Raw genomic sequence first — 17,902 nt, 5'->3', positions numbered from 1 at the left:
GCAGTGCATCGAAACCTGTCGTGTGGTGTGTGCAGCCTTCAGGTGTCCCAGGCAGCTCCCAAGTATGGCACTGTTCACTCTGGGTCATTCAAGGAACTGAAGGTAAGGTTAGTAGAAACAGAAAACCTTTACAGATGTCCTCAGTGACTGGAAACATGGCCTTTTCCAGCATCCTTCCTCTTCTTTTTCAATGGAAAAAGCCAAGCTGACTGCTCTCTCAATACAAAGCTGTTTCATAGATTTACATGATGGTTTCTAGTGTGTCACAGAGCGGAGTCCCATGTTTGCATGTGTGCTGTGACTTAGGTAGCTGCTGTAAGGCCTTTGGGGAGTTGAAATTAACACTTCCAGAATATCAGTTTGAATCTTCCTCCTCCCTCGCCCCCCCTTTCCTTTTTTTTTTTTTTTTTTTAATGTAGACTTTTTCCTAAATCAACACTTCTATCTGCCTTTATAGTCATTATTGTATCAGTTAGAGTGCCTTAGCTGTGTGGGGTTTGAATGCATTATCAGAGGGGTCTATAAGGGGAGTAAAAATATATTAGACGAAAAATTGATTTTTTGCTTTCTTTATATTTGGCTTTATTTGTATCTTTTTTAACATATAATTTGAATTAAAATAGTAATTTATTGGCAGGTTTGAAATGTACGTCTGAGACTGTTCTGTTAAAATACAAAAGTGATCTGTGCTTGATCTGAGTGCTACTAGATGTATCCCAAATGAGAAATAAGCCCATGAGTATTACAAGGAGATTCTTGATCTTAGATAAGTGTCACAGAATAAATTGTGTGATTCAGGTTTGTTTCTCAAATTCTATCAAACATCATTCCCAGAAATAGTCTGTAGTTTTAAAAAAATAAGAAAGATTAGAGTGAAAAGTTAGTTTCACTTGCATGATTCATGTATTTTGGCTTTAAGCTTTGCTATGCTTTGAGTAATGAAGTCGTACAGGGGGTTTTGCATGTTATTAATACTTTCCCCTTCCTTTCCCCCCCTCTTTTTCCTACTTTCGTCATGTTTTGTCACTGTCATCTCTCTTCAAATGTAGATTTATTTCTCATTCAAACTGCTGTTTTCTTTGGCAGGAGCTACAAGAAAGTCTGTGAAATTATGTAATGTCTGAAAAGTTATGTTCATGATTAATTAGCCTATCATGAAACTATTTTGGTGCATGTGGAATAACTAGGTCATATTTTTTATTTATTTGGCAGTGGTAGAAGGTGCTCTGGTCAGATCAAGTAACTTAAGAGAGCTTTGTGTTAACTATATATTACCTGATTATATTTGGAACACGAAATGTACGTGGTTTTTATTGGTCACTTAATGTGAACCTTGCATTTCCTTTGAAGGAAACTGGCTTGGCTGCAGGTATGCCTTGTTTCCCAAACAGTGAAATTTATAGCTCTTTTCCTCAAGCTGAGCACCCTTTAAATGGCACATTCAAAGAAAATTTTGCCAGAAGTTAAAAAATGCAGGAGTGATGTGTTATATCTGAACTGCATAGACACGAGTGGCACAGCTCTCAGATGTCAGTGGAGTCAAGATGTCAAGCAGAATTTAAAGTCTGGAGGAACTTTCTCTGTGATTTATGCTGCAGGATTTTTTCTTTACACGCACACATCTCAGAAAAATAAAATGCATCCAGTGGAGTGGATTTCTGAAAATTGAAGAGTGTAGATGCTGAACCTCTCAAATGTTGACTTCTTGTTAGTAATGGAGACTCTTAGGTTGTATTGTAAGCAACGAAGGAGAGAGAGAGAGAAAGAGCAAAGACCTTTTCTTTGGGTTGGGTTATATAGAATTCTTTATAGCCTGTTACTGAAGTGATCATGTTTTGGACAAGTAGTCCTCAAAACCTTTTTCCATACCCTTTAAAATTCTGCTTTGTATCACTTAATTGATAGTTCACAAATCATTGTGTTTTGCAAAACTGAGGAAGATACTGTGCTCATCTTAAGTGTAATTACTCATTTAAATCAACTTTGCTGTTAAAGAACAGCATATGTAATTTTGTTTTCACTAAATTGATGGCATTCTTTGTTATTAGTATAAATGCTTAGTTGTAAGCATTTTAGAGAGTTAAGCCACCAACAGACAAGATCTGTAAATAACGTTTTCATTTAGACTGTTAAGAAACAGTGGTGTAGCCGATCTTGATTGTGTCTCAGGATCCACTATCTATTTGGTACTTTGGGCTGGTTAAGAGGAGATACTTTTCTCATACTACCCTATATGTGAGCCTAAAATATGTAGTTTGTAGGGATCAGAATTGTGGCTTTCCTTGCAAAAATCAGATTTTTGTTGTATTTATCTGCTGGTGCTCGAACAACTGAATAGTGAGTACACAAAATGAAAAATTGACCTAGTTGTTTACTTGTCTCTTGTTCTTACAGGTTAATCCAATCCTAAAGACTGTTCAGTGAGTTGTACAGAATAGTTCTTGTCCTGCTCCATTTCCATTGGGATATCACATTTTCTCTGGTATTTGAAGGAAGAGGCAAGGGCAAGATCTCTGACCAGAAAATTTTCTCATGAACTGGATTCCTGCAGTGTGTCTTAAATGAGTTTATCCCTGTGTCTTGTCCCAGCCATGCTCTGTACTCCTGTGGAATTGGATCCAGTAAAGTATTTTTGCAGTTGCACTGCACAGGAAAACTTGCAGTGGAAGTTAATTTGAATATTACAGATAAAACTTGTGTTTTAATGGCCCTTAACTGTGGGTGATGGTATAGGTACAGCTTATTTCATTACTTTGTTCTGTTACTGAGTTGAAGTGAACAGGTACTGCTTCCTGTTAAGTTAAATAATCCTGGCAGAGGTGGAGGGAGCTTGATGCTAGAAGACTTCAGTCTCAAACTTGGGTATGGTCCAGTGGTGGTGTTAGATGGATTTGCTAAGTGATGATTTCTTAATACATTCTTTCCTTTGGTTATGCCTTTTTGTTGGAGTGAAGTTTTTTTGTACCTTCTGTAGGCTATCAGCAGTACAGTTTGCCTTTTTAGAGGCAGAGCATAACCACCTTGAAGCACTGTTTAAAAGTCCTTCACAAAATTGCAGTAAACAAGCTGCCAAATGAACTTTGACCCTCTAGCCTTTTTTCCCTGTTGTACAGATGCTGATGCTAGGTCTCACACGTTTTTCTTGAGTAGTATGGCAGTTTAATATTATTGGTAGGACAGAGAATGGCCTCTTGAGCTTCACAGACTTTGTTTAATACTAGAGACTTTGAAATAAATGTTGCTTTTAATCTATCTTCTACACTGAGAGCCTCACTGGATTTGTTTCTAGAAGCCATGCAATGCAAGTTGCTGCAGTAATTTTTTTTCAGTTCCTTCCTCCCTTCCCCTTCCCCCCCCTGAAATGTATTAGGTAAGGCGAATTTTAAGCCTGTTTCCTTAAAGAGTCTTTCATTTAATTTTATGTAATAGGCCTACTTGAAAGCCTTTCTAGGAAAAACTGGTTTTCTGGGAAATGTTTACTGGTTTTGTTGTGAGCTGTTTGAGCTCTGGTTTATATCACATGGCTAGTTAATGGTGCTTTATTATATTCTAATGGAGATTGTGACTCTCATTTCTGAAATGAACTACAGTGATCTGGGGTTTTAATTATGAAATTGCCTTTTGATTTGGGGGGCTGTAATTTCTTTACAGGATGTCAATATCGAACATGACCTATACATATAAAGAAGCAGGGACTAATCGAGCAGTCTGTTTCATTTGTTTGAAGTGCCAGCCTCTTGGGTAACTCCCTGGGGTATAGGACTACTGTGCCTATTCACCTTTATTATCCTCTGCCATGGATTTCAGCACTTGATCAAGCGAAAAACTGCTGCCCTCCCAGGCCTTGTATAAAACACGCTGTATGTACTCTACAGATCTGGCAGATTTTCAATGGCATTGTGTCCTGAGCGATGGCTTGTAAAGGTAAATGCCTGCGAGTGATTTCAGTGTCTTGGCTGTTGAATAAACTGCTTTTCTTCTCTTAAGAATAAAGTTCAGCTCCTGCCAGGGGAAAAAAAATGAAGCTGTTAGCATTTAATCAGCTATTTGTCCAGCTTTCTCTCTCTTCAGAAGGGAGACCAGGAATAACTTTATTTTTAAATCAATAAATAAATTAAAAGGCAGATTTTCATTACTTGTATTGCTCTATAGCTCACCTGGTAATGTCTTAGTGCCAGTATTTTTTACCAAATAGAAGCCAGTGACAAAGCAAGAGAAAGGTCAATGGCTGCTGCCACTCGATGTCTGTAGGAATATATGCTTAGCTTTGTTAGTTCTCTGCTCCCTGGGCCTCAGTAAGAGCAGTGACTGTGTGTTTGCTCTTGCAAGAATTGTTCGAGCAGAAAGGATGTCCAGTTATTTAGTCTTAGCACATGCATATACATTTTAAACACAAAGCCCACACAACAAAACAACAAAACACGGCACTCTCTATTGAAAGCTTCCATTTCCTAATCACAGCAGTGGAAGAAATGAAATAGTTCGTTTGTAATGCTGTGTTGGGTTCTGGAATTTGCAGCCATAATAATATGCTTTGGCCTTACTGTTTTTCTCCTAAGGTATGTGAGGCAACAAGGCAGGGTATGTCCTGACTTTGTGCAGAAATTCAGCTGGAGTAGAACAGCGCTCTGCTTGTTTCATTTAGAATTGCATTTCAAACAGTAGCCCAGTTTCCAAAAGCCCCTACTGCTGTGTTTAGTGTACTGCTAGTCAAATCTAGATCGTGCTGACAGTAAACTTGCCCCAAAGAGTAAACTAAATAAAATATGCATATGATCAATTTAATATGCAATTAAACATTTTCCCTGAGCAATTAGCATCAAGACAACTAATAATTATCCTGTGCCACACTGCAGACATTATACACATTTATGTAGGATGACTTTGGTAATAAGTTATGAATAAAAATATGCATATATACAAACATCTGAGTAAACATAATATCATGGCAATGAAGCATGTGCTTTTCATACTGGAGCTTTTTTAATATGCTTAAAAACAATACCTTTTTTCAGAGAATGTAAAAATTGACATGCCCATGGAATCATGGTCTGTGAATTGCACCACTGCTTACCTGCTTGTGATTATGTGTGTCACCTGCTTCATTCTAGTTGCATTGCAGTAAAAGATCAAATTTGGAGTTGGAAAATGCAGTTTTCAACAGCGGTATATACATGTGACAAAACCCAGTGGATTCTGTGGCAAAAGGTTTGGAAATATCCTAAGCACATGAATAAACTGAGATATGTGAAGACAATGGGGAAATAAGTGATGAGCAGGATTGTAGAAAGCTAGGTACATGATGTTTACCTCTGAATGAATATCTAGAAGTGTACTTAAAGGTGAGATTGCACACAAATGACATGAGTGATGTATTGTTTGTAACTGTATGTTGTCAAACACAATAGGTGGCATTGTCAATGATGGTACAGAAGGTGAGGTCATGATGGGGATGATAAGCTTTAAAACAATTACCTATCATTAAGTGCATCATTTTTGTTGTAAAGAGTGCATGGCAACTAACAGTGTGTGATGCTCTTAAGACATCTAGACGGATTTTAAAGATGGAGTTTTGTGGGAGATAGGAAGAGTGAAAACTAGCTTACTACTTTGGAAAAAGAAAAGTTTGAGCTACATAAAATGTAAACGTAAAAGCACTGACAGCTGTAAATTCAATCTAGCACATCCCAATCAAATTTGTCGTTATCTCAAACCCATGCCCCATGTTGGGCACCAAAAAAGAACTGTCGTGGTTTAACCCCAGCCACCCCAGCTCAAACCAGCACAAGTTGTCACTTGGAACATGTGGCATACCTTGACTAGGAATAGGTATGTAAGGAGTAATACAACTTCAGGTATAATCTACTTGGCTGGATCTGCAGTAGTGATTTCACTTTGGTCTGTGGGAGTCAATGGGCTACTTGGGAGAGGGGACGAGGGAAAGCAAGCTTGTTGTTGGTATGCTTGAGGTTGTTCTGTATGCCAGATGGAAGAGTTTAGTTTAACAAACAAACCAAAAAATCTTCTAGCCAGAAACTGGAGCTGAAGATGTGTGGGTTTGGAACCAGGTGCTGGTCTCATATTAGGCAAGTAAGGGAACAGAAAGCATGAAGTTTGGAGTTGAAAAGTTAAAATGATTTGGAGCCCCTCAAATTTTAACTGTTAACAGAAATACCACTCTGGATGAGTCTGAAGACACAAGTTTTCTACATCTTATGTGTGAAGAAAACAGAACTGAGTTACCTTTATGTAAAATCTACCTTAGAAATGTGTTTTGAATTAATTTCCGAGGGGTACCTTACAGAAGGTGAAAGAAGAGGACGAACCCAATAGTAGTTGAATGTGGAATTGGGTAAGATTGACTACATGCAGTACTGATAGTGCATGGTCTGTTCAGTTTCATCTCTTGCTTAGAGACAACTTATAAATGTGTAGTCCTGAAGGGACTGTATTGCCACAGGTATTAATAACATAGCTGAAAAGTACTAAATTAACTTTTTCCCCTTGGTCTTTTCACTTCCAACCATTGAAGATAGAATTTCAAGAAGTCTGAAGACTGCTTGACCCAAGGTTAGGTTTGCACAATGTTGGTAATGGGCATCAGAATTACAGGAAGGTGTAAATAACACTCAGTGTATGTCAGATGTGTTTACAGCTTGAACTACTGATAACCTGGCAGGTAAGCTAAGTGCCTCATGGGGTCAGGTTCTGTAGTTGGGCTCTAAACTCAGAGTGGTGAATGCAGAAGAGGGGACATGTGGATGGACTACTTCGTAGCCCAGTTACAATAATAGCCTTGGCTACAGAACTTAGGTTCTTATTTCAAAAACACTCTTACTACTACAGTAGAAAGGTGGATACATTCTTCTATTGTTTGGTCCCAGGTGTAGGACCAAACCAGGGAACCTCTGCATGAAACAACAAATTCCCTCCATTCAGGAGGGAAAAGCCTTCTTTCTGCTGTGGTGCTACCATAGTGTGCTGGTTTTGACTAGGGTAGAGTTAATTTTCTTTATAGTAGCTAGCGTGGGGGTTTGGGTTTGTGCTGGAAACTGTGTTAATAATACAGAGATAGTTTTGGTTATTGCTGAGCAGTCCTTACACAGAGATAGAGTCAAGGCATCTTTTGCTTTTCACCCCCACCCCAGTAGCAAGGAGGCTGGGGGTGCACAAGAAGCTTGGAGGGTACAGAGCTGAGGCAGCTGACCCAAATTGACCCAGAGGGATATTCCATACCATAATGTGCTGCGCTCAGTATATAAAGCCAGAGTAGGAAGCAGCAAGTGTAGGGACATCTGGAGTGGTGGTGTATGTCTTCTCAAGTAACCATTATATATGATGGGGCCCTGCTCTCCTGGAGGTGGCTGAGCACCTGCCTGCCCATGGGAAGTGGTGCATGAATTCCTTGTTTTGCTTTGTTTGTGTTTATGGCTTTTCCTTTGCCTATTATTCTGTCTTTATCTCAACTCATTGGTGTTCCACTTTTACTCTTTTGATGGGAGAGTGAGTGAATAGCTGTGTGGAGCTTAGGTGGCAGGTGGGGTTAAACTGTAGGAAGGGATACAATTTAAGTAAGTGAAGTCTGACAGGAAAGGTAGCAGGGTATATGCATATCCAGGGGTTGTTTTCAGGCTGACTGGTAGTCCTGCATGTCCATTGAACTTGGACTGTAGCTGGGAAGCCTCTAAGTGTAGAAGCTCTAGATGCATTCTGTTGAAAATTAAAGCTGAGCCTTCAGAGGACTGGGAGACTTGTATTTTTGAGCTGCTGCTTTGCACCGTGCTCTAGAAGATGTATCTGATGCTTGCTCTGGGTGGTGTTTTTTCAACAGAAAGTGGATTTTTAAATTTTTCAGTGGATTTAAGCTGCAGATCAAAGCCAACCTGCATTCATGTTTTGTGAGGCTAAGAGGGCTGGGACAAATGAATAAAACTCTCAAATAGGTGTGTGTGTTTGAGGCTTATTTATCAGGGTTTCTTCCCTGCATGCTGATCAATATTCACTATGCAGAGCACAAATTTTAATTGATTTCTTCAATACAACTGAAGCAACTTTAATAAATTGAAGTTAGTTTTGGTTTTGTTTTTAATATGTTGTATTGTTTTATGAAACAATAGTCTTTGAAACAGGACTTGACTGCTTTTGTCTTTTCCATATTTCAAGGAAAAGGGACTTTCAAAGCCTGAAGTTGCATTCTCTTTTCTAAGCAGTAATTGTCGGAAGTTCTCCTGTTTTATGTTGTGTTGTTTCCCGGTTTGGAAGAGGGAGCAGCAATGTTCCTGTCAGTAACTTAAACCCAGCTGTGTTTAGGAAACTGTCTGTTTTGTGTCTGTGATTTTGTGTATGTCTTCTTCATCACAGTGTTTGTTTTTGAAGATGCAGGTTAGTTTTTTCTCTTCAGTACAAAGACACGTGGGGAGCTGTACTCAAGTGGGATGTATCATGCCCAGGGAGGTACGTGATATATTTTCCTGTAAGAGCTAGTTAAAACACTCTAGGGGAGAAATTTCTAAACCTAAAAGATTGCATTTTGGGCCTGGCGTTACTTTCTGGGTAGGAAGCAAGAGATAATGTTTCTAGGTTTACACTTTTTGGCTTTTGTTTAAAACATAAAAAATTCAGGATATGACATGGAATTATTAGTTGAAGAAGAAAGCAAAAGCTATGAATAACCATGTTCTGCACACATCATTTCAGCTCAGGGTTGCAATGGAATTGGTGTGTTCAGGTGAGTAGAGTTCTTAAGCATGTTCAAGGAACCATAGATTTCCTATGGGCTGAGGTGAGACAGTGTTCCCTCTCCAGTTGTTAACCCTAAAATACATTAATTTGGATACACTTTCAGGAGTTTCACTCCCCATCAGGAGTGCAGAATGGAAGTGAGGCTTCTAGTTTCCAAGACGATGTTTCAAGAACATTGTATGAGAGACAGTCTTTCCATGTGTGCTCTCACAATCTTCTGATTGCTCAGGGTGTGCTCACAGGATGGAGGTCAGAGACTTGTAAGAATGTGCTTTGAACTCTGAAATCTAGTGTCACTGTTGCAGTTAGATGGCCTTGGGGTATCTAGATCCAGGAGAACATGAAGGATTTTAAACTTCTCAGGTTTCGGTAATTTATGTACCTCTGACAGTTTAATTGTATATCATAGTTCCCATACAAACATATACTTTGGAAGTACAGGAGTAGTATGGGACTTGAGAAAGCCAATGTGCAGTAAGAAAATCAGAGTTCTATAGAGCAAAAGAGAGCATAAACCTGCATTCTGGCAATGAAGATAGGCTTTGGGGGGAGGAGACGTGCCAGCCTGTAGTCTTCCTCAACACACACCATTTATGCACTTTATTCACATCAGGGTACCAAGTATCCTTATTACACCTTTGTCTGTCCTCTTTTCTCAGAACTGCCCTTGTGCTGGCTTTTGCTTTGTGGTGTTTGAATAAATCAAGGTTTGTAAGAGGTCTAATGTTTTCACACTTCTGCAGTAAGAGCCTGTCAGCATGTTTTTACCATCCCTTGAGTTAGTGTGTACCTTTTACCATGCAATACCTTTGTGGGCCTGTAGAGCTAACATGGGATCTGCTGGATAGCTGTTATTAAGAAGTGGTTTTAAAAAATCAGTTTAGTTTAAGTTATAATAACTATTTCCTAAAACATGATGGATTTTAGTTTTTTTTAAGTTGTGGAAAGTTAACTCTATTTCCTATGCACAGAATGGATGCAAGAAGGGGATTGCAGCTGAAGGTACTCATAGTACCTTGTCTTGCCTCACTAGCTGAGGTTAGAAATCACTACCTGTGGCTCATTCAGCTTTTGGTTTTCAATACTAATATTTTTAAAACCAGTATTTAGAGATGCTAATGGTATTTCTTGTTCAAAGACTTCTTTTTTTCAAACTATGGCTAAATAAAAAAGTAGAAAGAGTGCAGTTGGCCCGTGAAGGTCCTTTGTGAAAATACAAGTATTCTGAGAAAGGCAACTTGCTGCTTCTGCCTTTCCTAGGGCTGTCAGTAGGCTGGGACCAGAGCAGTGGGTCCCTATTGAAGGTTTTGGCAGTTTCAGTTTTCAATAAAAATTGCCTCTCTACCCTGTTAACGCTGTAATTATTTGCATGCTGTTTCTATTCATAGAGATCTGATATTTACACATGGTGCATAAGGATGTGTCTTCTAGGAGGTTGTCAGATTGATGTGTTTCTGAAAAGGCATTGAGAGGCATTTGCAAATGGGAGCAGTTGAAGTTCTTGGTTTACTAGTCAAACTTAAATTTCTTGGGAGTGTGTGCAAAACTCTTTAATTTCTTTTAATGTGTGTGTAACACTTAATGAGAGGAGCAGTTAAAACCCTAATTGTGTGTACACAGCTAATGCCTAACAGTTTTCAGACAATCTGTTTAAAGCCTCAGAGTGCTATAGCAATGCAAATAGTAATCTTCTTGCTTCGAGTGGGATTTATAGTTGTGGGTAACTTTGCATGCTCAAAAACAAGGCTTTTCAGGACCTAATGTGACTTTTTTGGGGAGTGGGAAGTTAGAACATGCTAAATGCTTTAAGAATTTAATGAGAATTGTAAATGTACTCAGATAAGCATATAAATTCCCCAAGCACAGAAAATACAGTAGGGCAAAAATTGTTATTTTGGCCTGGAGTTTTGAATCAAGTTCTGGCATAAGGTACCAAGTCCAGCTGAGTTTTTACCAAGGATTCATTTTATGCAGTGGCAAAGCCTGTTAGTCTCTCAGAATAGATAACTATAAGTTATTAAAATCAATAAAATAATTTACTGGTTGCATGAACAACTTCTAAGTCTTTGCTTAAATATGGAAACTGAACTAGTTTAAGTAAATGTTAACACTATGTTGTTATTTCTACATTACTGCTGATGTGAAAGGTGTCCCTGCCCATGGCAGGGTAGTTGGAACTAGATATTTTAAGGCCCCTTCCAGTCCAAATCATTGTGTGATTCTATTTTTTTTTTTATGGGCCTGTGAGAATGCAGAATATTTGAAGACTGTGAGAGCAGTAAGCATAGTGAGTCCTTGATGTTTCAGAAAATGCAAACTATGCTAAATAGTTGAAACTTTGGTGGTTTTGTTAGAGGTTTTTTTGGTTTTGTTTTGTTTTTTTTTTTTTTGTTTTTTTTTTGGTTTTTTTGTTTTTGTGTTTTTTGCTTTTTTAGTTTAACCAATTACAGAACAATTACTGAGGGCACTAAACCACTATTTTTTGTTACTTTTAGTCTTTGTAGCACAGGCTTATTAAACATGATTTTTATTCTTGTGTTCTGAAGTGATGGAAATGATGAAGCTATAAAGAAATTTTACTGTATACACATTCATATAACTTCTAGAGAACTGTCTTAAGTGTTAGGACAATCACAACCAGTTATTGCCTAGAATAGTTTTTAAATGATAAATGTTAGGAAACTGCATTTTGGTGATGTGCTTTGGTGGGACCATGCCCTGACACAGTACCACCATACTCTGTTTGGTTTGAACACTGGAGGATTGATGGACTGCAGGGGTTGGATGGATGATGCTTTAAGGGATTGATTGACTATGATAGTTGGGTGTGTGATGCTTAAGTGTGTATTGTTCAGTTCCTATTTGGCAAGTGAAATAAGAACCAATCTGGTTACAGGTGCCGAGTTCATGGTCTGTTAGTGCTCTAGGGTTGGTTGTTTCTTTTTTGAAAAATAAAGTCTTATTCCCTGGGTGCTCTTTGTGAAGCTTCAGTCTGTGAATGCAGCAGTGTAATGGCATAAGGTATGAATTTTCTGTAAGTTTTCTCTTACTGCAATTGGAAATGTAGTTATTTGAACAAGGCAGCTTTTTCAGTTTGGATGTACAATTCCAGGGACCTAGGAAACCAAACTGGCTTGCAAGTTATAATTTACCTTGTTCCCAAAATTAAAGGGATCAAAAATTCTTCTCAGTTTATTAGTTCTGTTGAAGTAATAGTATGTTCCTGGGTAAGCATTATTCAGAGCTATCTTGAGTGACAGAGTAGATACCATATTCTTCAAGTTTTTGTAACACAAATATTAGTGTGGTTCTTAGATGAAAAAGTTACTTTCCTCTTAAACTGAGGTTGAATAACAAGAAAAACATTACTGATTCCTCTGGTACAAAATATTGCAGTGTTGAATAACTGACCATACTACTTTCTTTAGGAGATGAAGTGGAATTAACTGTCCTGAAGACTAATCATTGTTTTTCAAAAGATAAGGTTATGTGATGGCTATATTTTAGAAGATTAACTAGTGATTAGGAAGAGAGATTAATTTCTTTTAGGATTCTCTTAGATTAAGGTAGGAGGTGCATTTTGGTTCAGACTGCATTCTGCTATAGTCAAACAAACAAACAAACAAAAAAACCCCAAACAAACAAAAACCAAAACCCCAAACAAAACAACCAAAAAAACCTAACCAAACAAAAAACCACACATAATTAACCCCAAACCCACTTAGTTTATCCTAATTGAGACAGTTATGAGCCAGAACTAATGCTACCAGTATGAATTTAGTTTTTTTGACTGTGCAAGCTAGAGCAGTATGAAACTGTTTTGTTTCTGGTGCTGGCTAGAATGCGTGTGTGTATTATTAACTTGCACTAGTTGAGAGATCAGATCCTGTAATCCAGTTATTAATGTAAATGGCTTCAAAATACATACTGGAGCCTGTAAGTTTCTTGAAAACTTGTGTGAAGTGATAGGATTTGCGAGCTCTTTGTGATTAGGTCTGGTATGGGAACATCAGTCTTTGTAGCCCTGAACTGCCAACAACCTTTGTCCTTTATTTTACCTTCAGTTAAAAAGAAAAAAAAGAGTGGGGGCTTGAAATAGGGAAGTAAATGAATGTTGGCTAATGGCCATGTCTTTTCCTAGAGCAAGAAAAAAAATCTTGGAAAGATAGATGAGATTGTGGACCTGGATTTGAATGATATGTGATGTTTTGTAAATTATTTATCAGAGCAAGCCTTTCTGAAATGGATAAAGCACTGTTATGTGAAAGGGAAGGAGAATGGTATGATTGCCAAGAGGAGATTTTTACTGGATACCAGTAAAAGAATAATCTTTCTTTTGAAATTATTTGTATTAAACTTTAAGTAGCAGTTAAGAAATGTCCACAAGATGCTGCAAGTTGTGTTTGGATAGCTCTGGACCATTTTTCTGCTGGGGATTATTGGTACAGTTTGTGAGGTTTTGTGTTGATACTATTTTTCTCCAATAACAAATCTGATCAAAGCATAATGATGGGCCAGATCTGTTGAATTATGATATCTTACTGGCAAGATCATTAGCTAACTAATCTTATTTTATTTGTATATGAGTTGTTTTTTTAACAAGTGAAAAATCCTACAAGTAATTGGTATAACCTCTCCCTATAGAATTACTGATCTCATTCAGTGCCATCCTGCTAAAACTGGCAAGGTACATTAATAATTATTTTCTTTTAAGCATGACTACTTCAGAAAGCTGTCAGTATTGGAACTTGAACAGTTATTTTTGTGCAGGTAGCAATTTAATATTTCAGCTATGCATATGCTCCATAATGGAGGCCTTAGTAGGGCTAAGGACTGTAGATGGTGCTTGTTCCTGTTAGTTATTGGAAGGTAATAGAGCAGTTCCCTTTAGTAGTTGGTGGAGGAAAACACACATTCTATACTTAGGAAAAGTCTTTGGCTCTGCTTATCTTTTATGTATATTCTTTGGGGTATACAAGTATGCCAATATTTCAATAATTGGATTGTGAAGACCTGAGCAGTGAGCAGAGCTTCTGAGGACTAGGCTTTCAGAAAATGTACAGTGCCTCAGGGTATGTTTGTGTGGAAGTGGCTGTAGGCTAGGGTAAGGATGTGCGTGCTCCTCTTGGATGGCTAGGACAGCTTTACCTTGCTGCTGTCAGTGTCTTCAGAATCTGCTGCTTGACTCAAGATGATCATAAAGCTTAACATGAAAGTAGTTTCAGTATTTCTGTGTTATATTGTGTTGAGATAGAAGGGCATATCTACATGGAACTGATTCCTTCTCAAGAATACCCTTAAAAGCAAGCATTCCCCACTTCCCAGGTCTGTAATGGAATATAGATTTATAGGTCAAGTGAAGATAGTCTGTCAGCTTTCCAAGTATTGTAGCATAAACTGGAAATGTATTTTACATTTGCAAACCAATAAATAATTACTTTGATATGTAAATTGAAGGTAAATCCAATAAATAATTACTTTGAGATCTAAACTAACACCATTGCTTACCTAAATCTGGAAACTATGGATTTGTGAAGAAGCTATTTTAATTTGAGTTAGTGTGATTGTAGCTGCTAGAAGCCACTCTGGGAAGGTACTCTGTTATTTGAGTATCCCGCTTGGGAGAAATAGTGCATATAATTTCATCTGTTACAGACCTATCTCTAAAGAGATACTTTCACGTAGTCTTTAATACATGAATATTTTGGATGATGGAGGTAAGTAGTTTCATGAAAGCTCTAAAATTTAATGCAGAAACTATTAAATAGGTATTTAATCTCTGATAGTTTGTCACATAGTTAATTAGGAAGATAGAAAATAAAGTTGTATCAGTTCTGAAGTCCTTCCTGAAAGGTTCTGTGTATTGCTTCTGGAGGTGGAATGATTCCCGTGGGTTTTTGTTACAATTGTGTCATAGCAGATGGGACTCATCAGACTGGAATGGATAACCTTTGATCTGTTGAATCCAGTGTTTTAACCCTAAAATGGTAGTTTCAGAGGGAGGCGTGAGTTATATTGGATTTCCAAGTAAAAATATATGTCTTAAATTTGGGAGTTTTTAACAAGTTTCTGTTTTCTTGTGGCAAGGAGTTACATTCATCTGTAGTCATTCATCTTGCTCTTCGAGGACTAGTACATTTGAAGAACAAGTGAATGCATTCTGGAGTTGTAATTGTGTGTGCAAGAACAGTGTCTTAAGTGCCAGTTTCTTCTTGTTTTTGTTAACACTATTCTTGGAGGTGTTTGCGTGGATTAGGATGCAAGGTTGAGTATTATGGGCCAACTTAAGGTTTATGAAATATAATAATAAACTTTTTTATTCCAAAGTTAGTAAAGTGGATGTTTATCCACTGGTAATTAATATGTGGTGGTACAAAATATCAGGTAAAAGCCAATGAAGCTGGTGGGTTTTGGTGTTTTGGGTTTTTTTGCTAGCTAACTCTGTCTGTTTATTTTTAAATCTAGCCACGAGCTGATCCCATCCCGATATGTAGCTTTTGTTTGGGAACGAAAGAATCAAACCGTGAAAAAAAGCCAGAAGAGCTCTTGTCTTGTGCAGACTGTGGCAGCAGTGGTAAGTTGGCTGAATTTACAAATAGTAGAAATGTTTAAGTATGTTTTTAAAAGTATTTTGAACTTCTGAACCTCATTCTTTCTTTGAACATACATAGATTGAGAACTAAGGCAAACTGAGAGGGAGAGAGGAGTGGTGGAAGAGATTTGTGGTTGGTTTTTTTTAACTAGAATTTTGCTATCTGGGTAACTAGGATAATTACAAATGAAAGGTGTAACTTCATCTTTATGTCAAAGTATAGAATAAATTAATAGGGAAACCAAACTTGTAAAATGCAGGAATTCAGTTCTTGTTTGGGATCTGTGCTGGCTCTGAAAACTCAGTTCTGCATTGTGACATCAAATGATGATCAAGAATTTTGGTTACATAGATTTGCACCGTTTCAGAAGTTGAGGAATAATTAGAGCAATAAAGACTGTGCAGCAGTCTTTGCTGCTGCATTTCTTGTGTATCCAGGCTGTTTTTTTGTAAAATTCTTGTTCTACTCAAGTGGGAATTTGAATAATACTTCATGTAAGATGCTAAAGCGGTTAGGCACCTGTTACTTGTCAGGCACAAGATAATGACTCTCTACTGATCGCACATCCCGTACTCCTGTGTGTTGCAGCAGCTCTTGTGGACTCCATGTGGCTGTTCTGAGTGCAGGTGCTTCCCTTACAGTGAGCAACTAGGATAATTTTAAACATGAAATACTGTAGCACAGTGTTGCTTTGTGCATGGGTGATACCAAACATGTTCTTGGCCTAGATAATTCCTGATTCACAGAGGGATTTGGTAAGAAACTTGGGCAAATTTTTTCAGCAGATCTATGACAAAAAGCTTTTTCTGGAGCAACTCTATAGTTCTGAAAATTCTCTATCAGCTTACCTATCCTGAAAAAATTCCTGGGTGGAAAATACCTTTATGCTAGAAGTCTATCAGTTGAGTGCACTCCTTTTCTTTAGCTGTGCCAGTAAAAACACTTTTGCTCCCATAAGCTTACAGATGCACTGGTAAGTACTTTTGATAAACCTTTGCAATGCAGATCGTACCATTCCAGGTCAAAGACAGAACAGCAGTGCTGCTTAAAGTCAGAGGCTGCAATATCCAAGTGTTTGGTGCTGCCCCTTTGTGCTGGCACCCAGTTGCATATAAACTGACTTGAGAAGCAAATGTAGCTGAAATGCAACAAGTTGAATCAGTTCTCCATTCCAGTTCACTGCAGAGCTGAAGAAGAGGGAAGTGCTTGGAAGGAAAAGGAACAGAGAAGCAGTAGGGTCTGTGTAAACCTGTCCTACTTTAAAGAAAGCTGGAAGTGGACTTAGGGTTTTGTCGTCTTCAAATTTGGAGTCCATGTGTATCATCGTTTTGTAGGTGTGCTAAAGATAATTCGTCTTGGGTACTGCAATAGCTACATCAATACTTCAGAAAACAAAACAGTATGGATAAAAATGTGTTTTCAGTTAACCAGGATGTGCTTCTCATTGTGTGCTTCTGAATCTGTCACCCCTGATAGTTACTTTGTATGTCAGCCTGTGTATTTTTTTAGTATATTTAAGCCAATTATTATACTCTGAAGTAAGAAAATGCATTTTTCACCCCAGTGTGCAACAGCAAACTCCACAGATTTTAGGCTGCCTTCCTTTAGTGGTTTGCAGGTTTCCTATATTTTCAAAACTGTCTTTGAGATTTGGAAAATTAATAGGATTTGTGTTACTCTGGTGCACAGAGTTTACACGAATCAGGTGAGCTTAGGTATCAGCTACTCTTCTATAGTGTAATAATCCCCTGCAGGCTCTAGGACACTTTAGAACTGGAAGTCTTGACTTTCATGGATCAGCTTCTATTTGAATTAACACCAATACGTTCTCTCTGCCTCATTAAGACTAAATTATCTTTAATTAGTTCCTCAGATGTATTAGATACAAAGAATGAAATGTTGAGACTGCCAGTCAGTTTGCTGGATGGTTAAACTTCAGCTACTGATGCCTGACTAAAATAAAAACCAATCTCAGTGCAATTTATAAATAACAAAACTTCACTCAAGTGGAGTTTTATTGTAATTGGATTTGTAATTTTGCACATTGCAGTGTATCTCAAAGCTGGTCTTGCTATCTAACAAACAGAAAAGAAATTACGTGTTGTGCACAGCAAGCAAATTGTTCAGCTGATCAGAGATTAAATTGCAGTGCCCACTACTGGCATGTCTGTTTTCCTTTTTTGGTTTTGTGTCAAGTTGCTTTTGTCTTTTCAGGTAATGCTTCTGCCTTCTGAAAGCAGACACTAGCTGGATATCCACACGTTTTTGTGGTATTTGGGTAGTGGAAATGAAATGCACTGCTATGTCACTTTGCACAGAACATTTTCTAAAGGAGTAAGACGAGGGATGTCAGATATGAGAAAACAAATCCCGTTACAAAAGCAGACATAGTTCCTTTCAGTTTTTGTTGGGGTTTGTGCTGGGGTTTTTTTCCCCTCCTGCTTTTTCCCTATCTTTTGATTTTGGAAAATCAATACACTTGAGAACCAGGATCGAACTCTACTTCTATTTTCCCAATCGAGATGTGCAGAAGCAATTAAAGAGCTGCTGCTGACAGATTTTTACAA

At 37.9% G+C, this 17,902-nt stretch overlaps 1 protein-coding gene across 1 annotated transcript in view; it reads left to right on the top strand.

Annotated features, from left to right (window-relative positions):
- LOC103807162 (histone acetyltransferase KAT6B-like) overlaps positions 1–17,902 on the top strand; it is a gene marked incomplete at its 3' end in the record, with an annotated part of 77,879 nt that overhangs the window by 37,564 nt on the left and 22,413 nt on the right. The window contains exon 2 of the mRNA XM_009079883.1: positions 15,208–15,316. Coding sequence (XP_009078131.1) covers positions 15,208–15,316 — 109 coding nt within the window. The remainder of the gene's footprint in view (positions 1–15,207; positions 15,317–17,902) is intronic.

The sequence above is a fragment of the Acanthisitta chloris genome, unplaced genomic scaffold, assembly GCF_000695815.1.
Source record: "Acanthisitta chloris isolate BGI_N310 unplaced genomic scaffold, ASM69581v1 scaffold23368, whole genome shotgun sequence".
Lineage (NCBI taxonomy): Eukaryota > Metazoa > Chordata > Aves > Passeriformes > Acanthisittidae > Acanthisitta > Acanthisitta chloris.
This window is presented reverse-complemented; position numbering and strand designations above follow the sequence as displayed.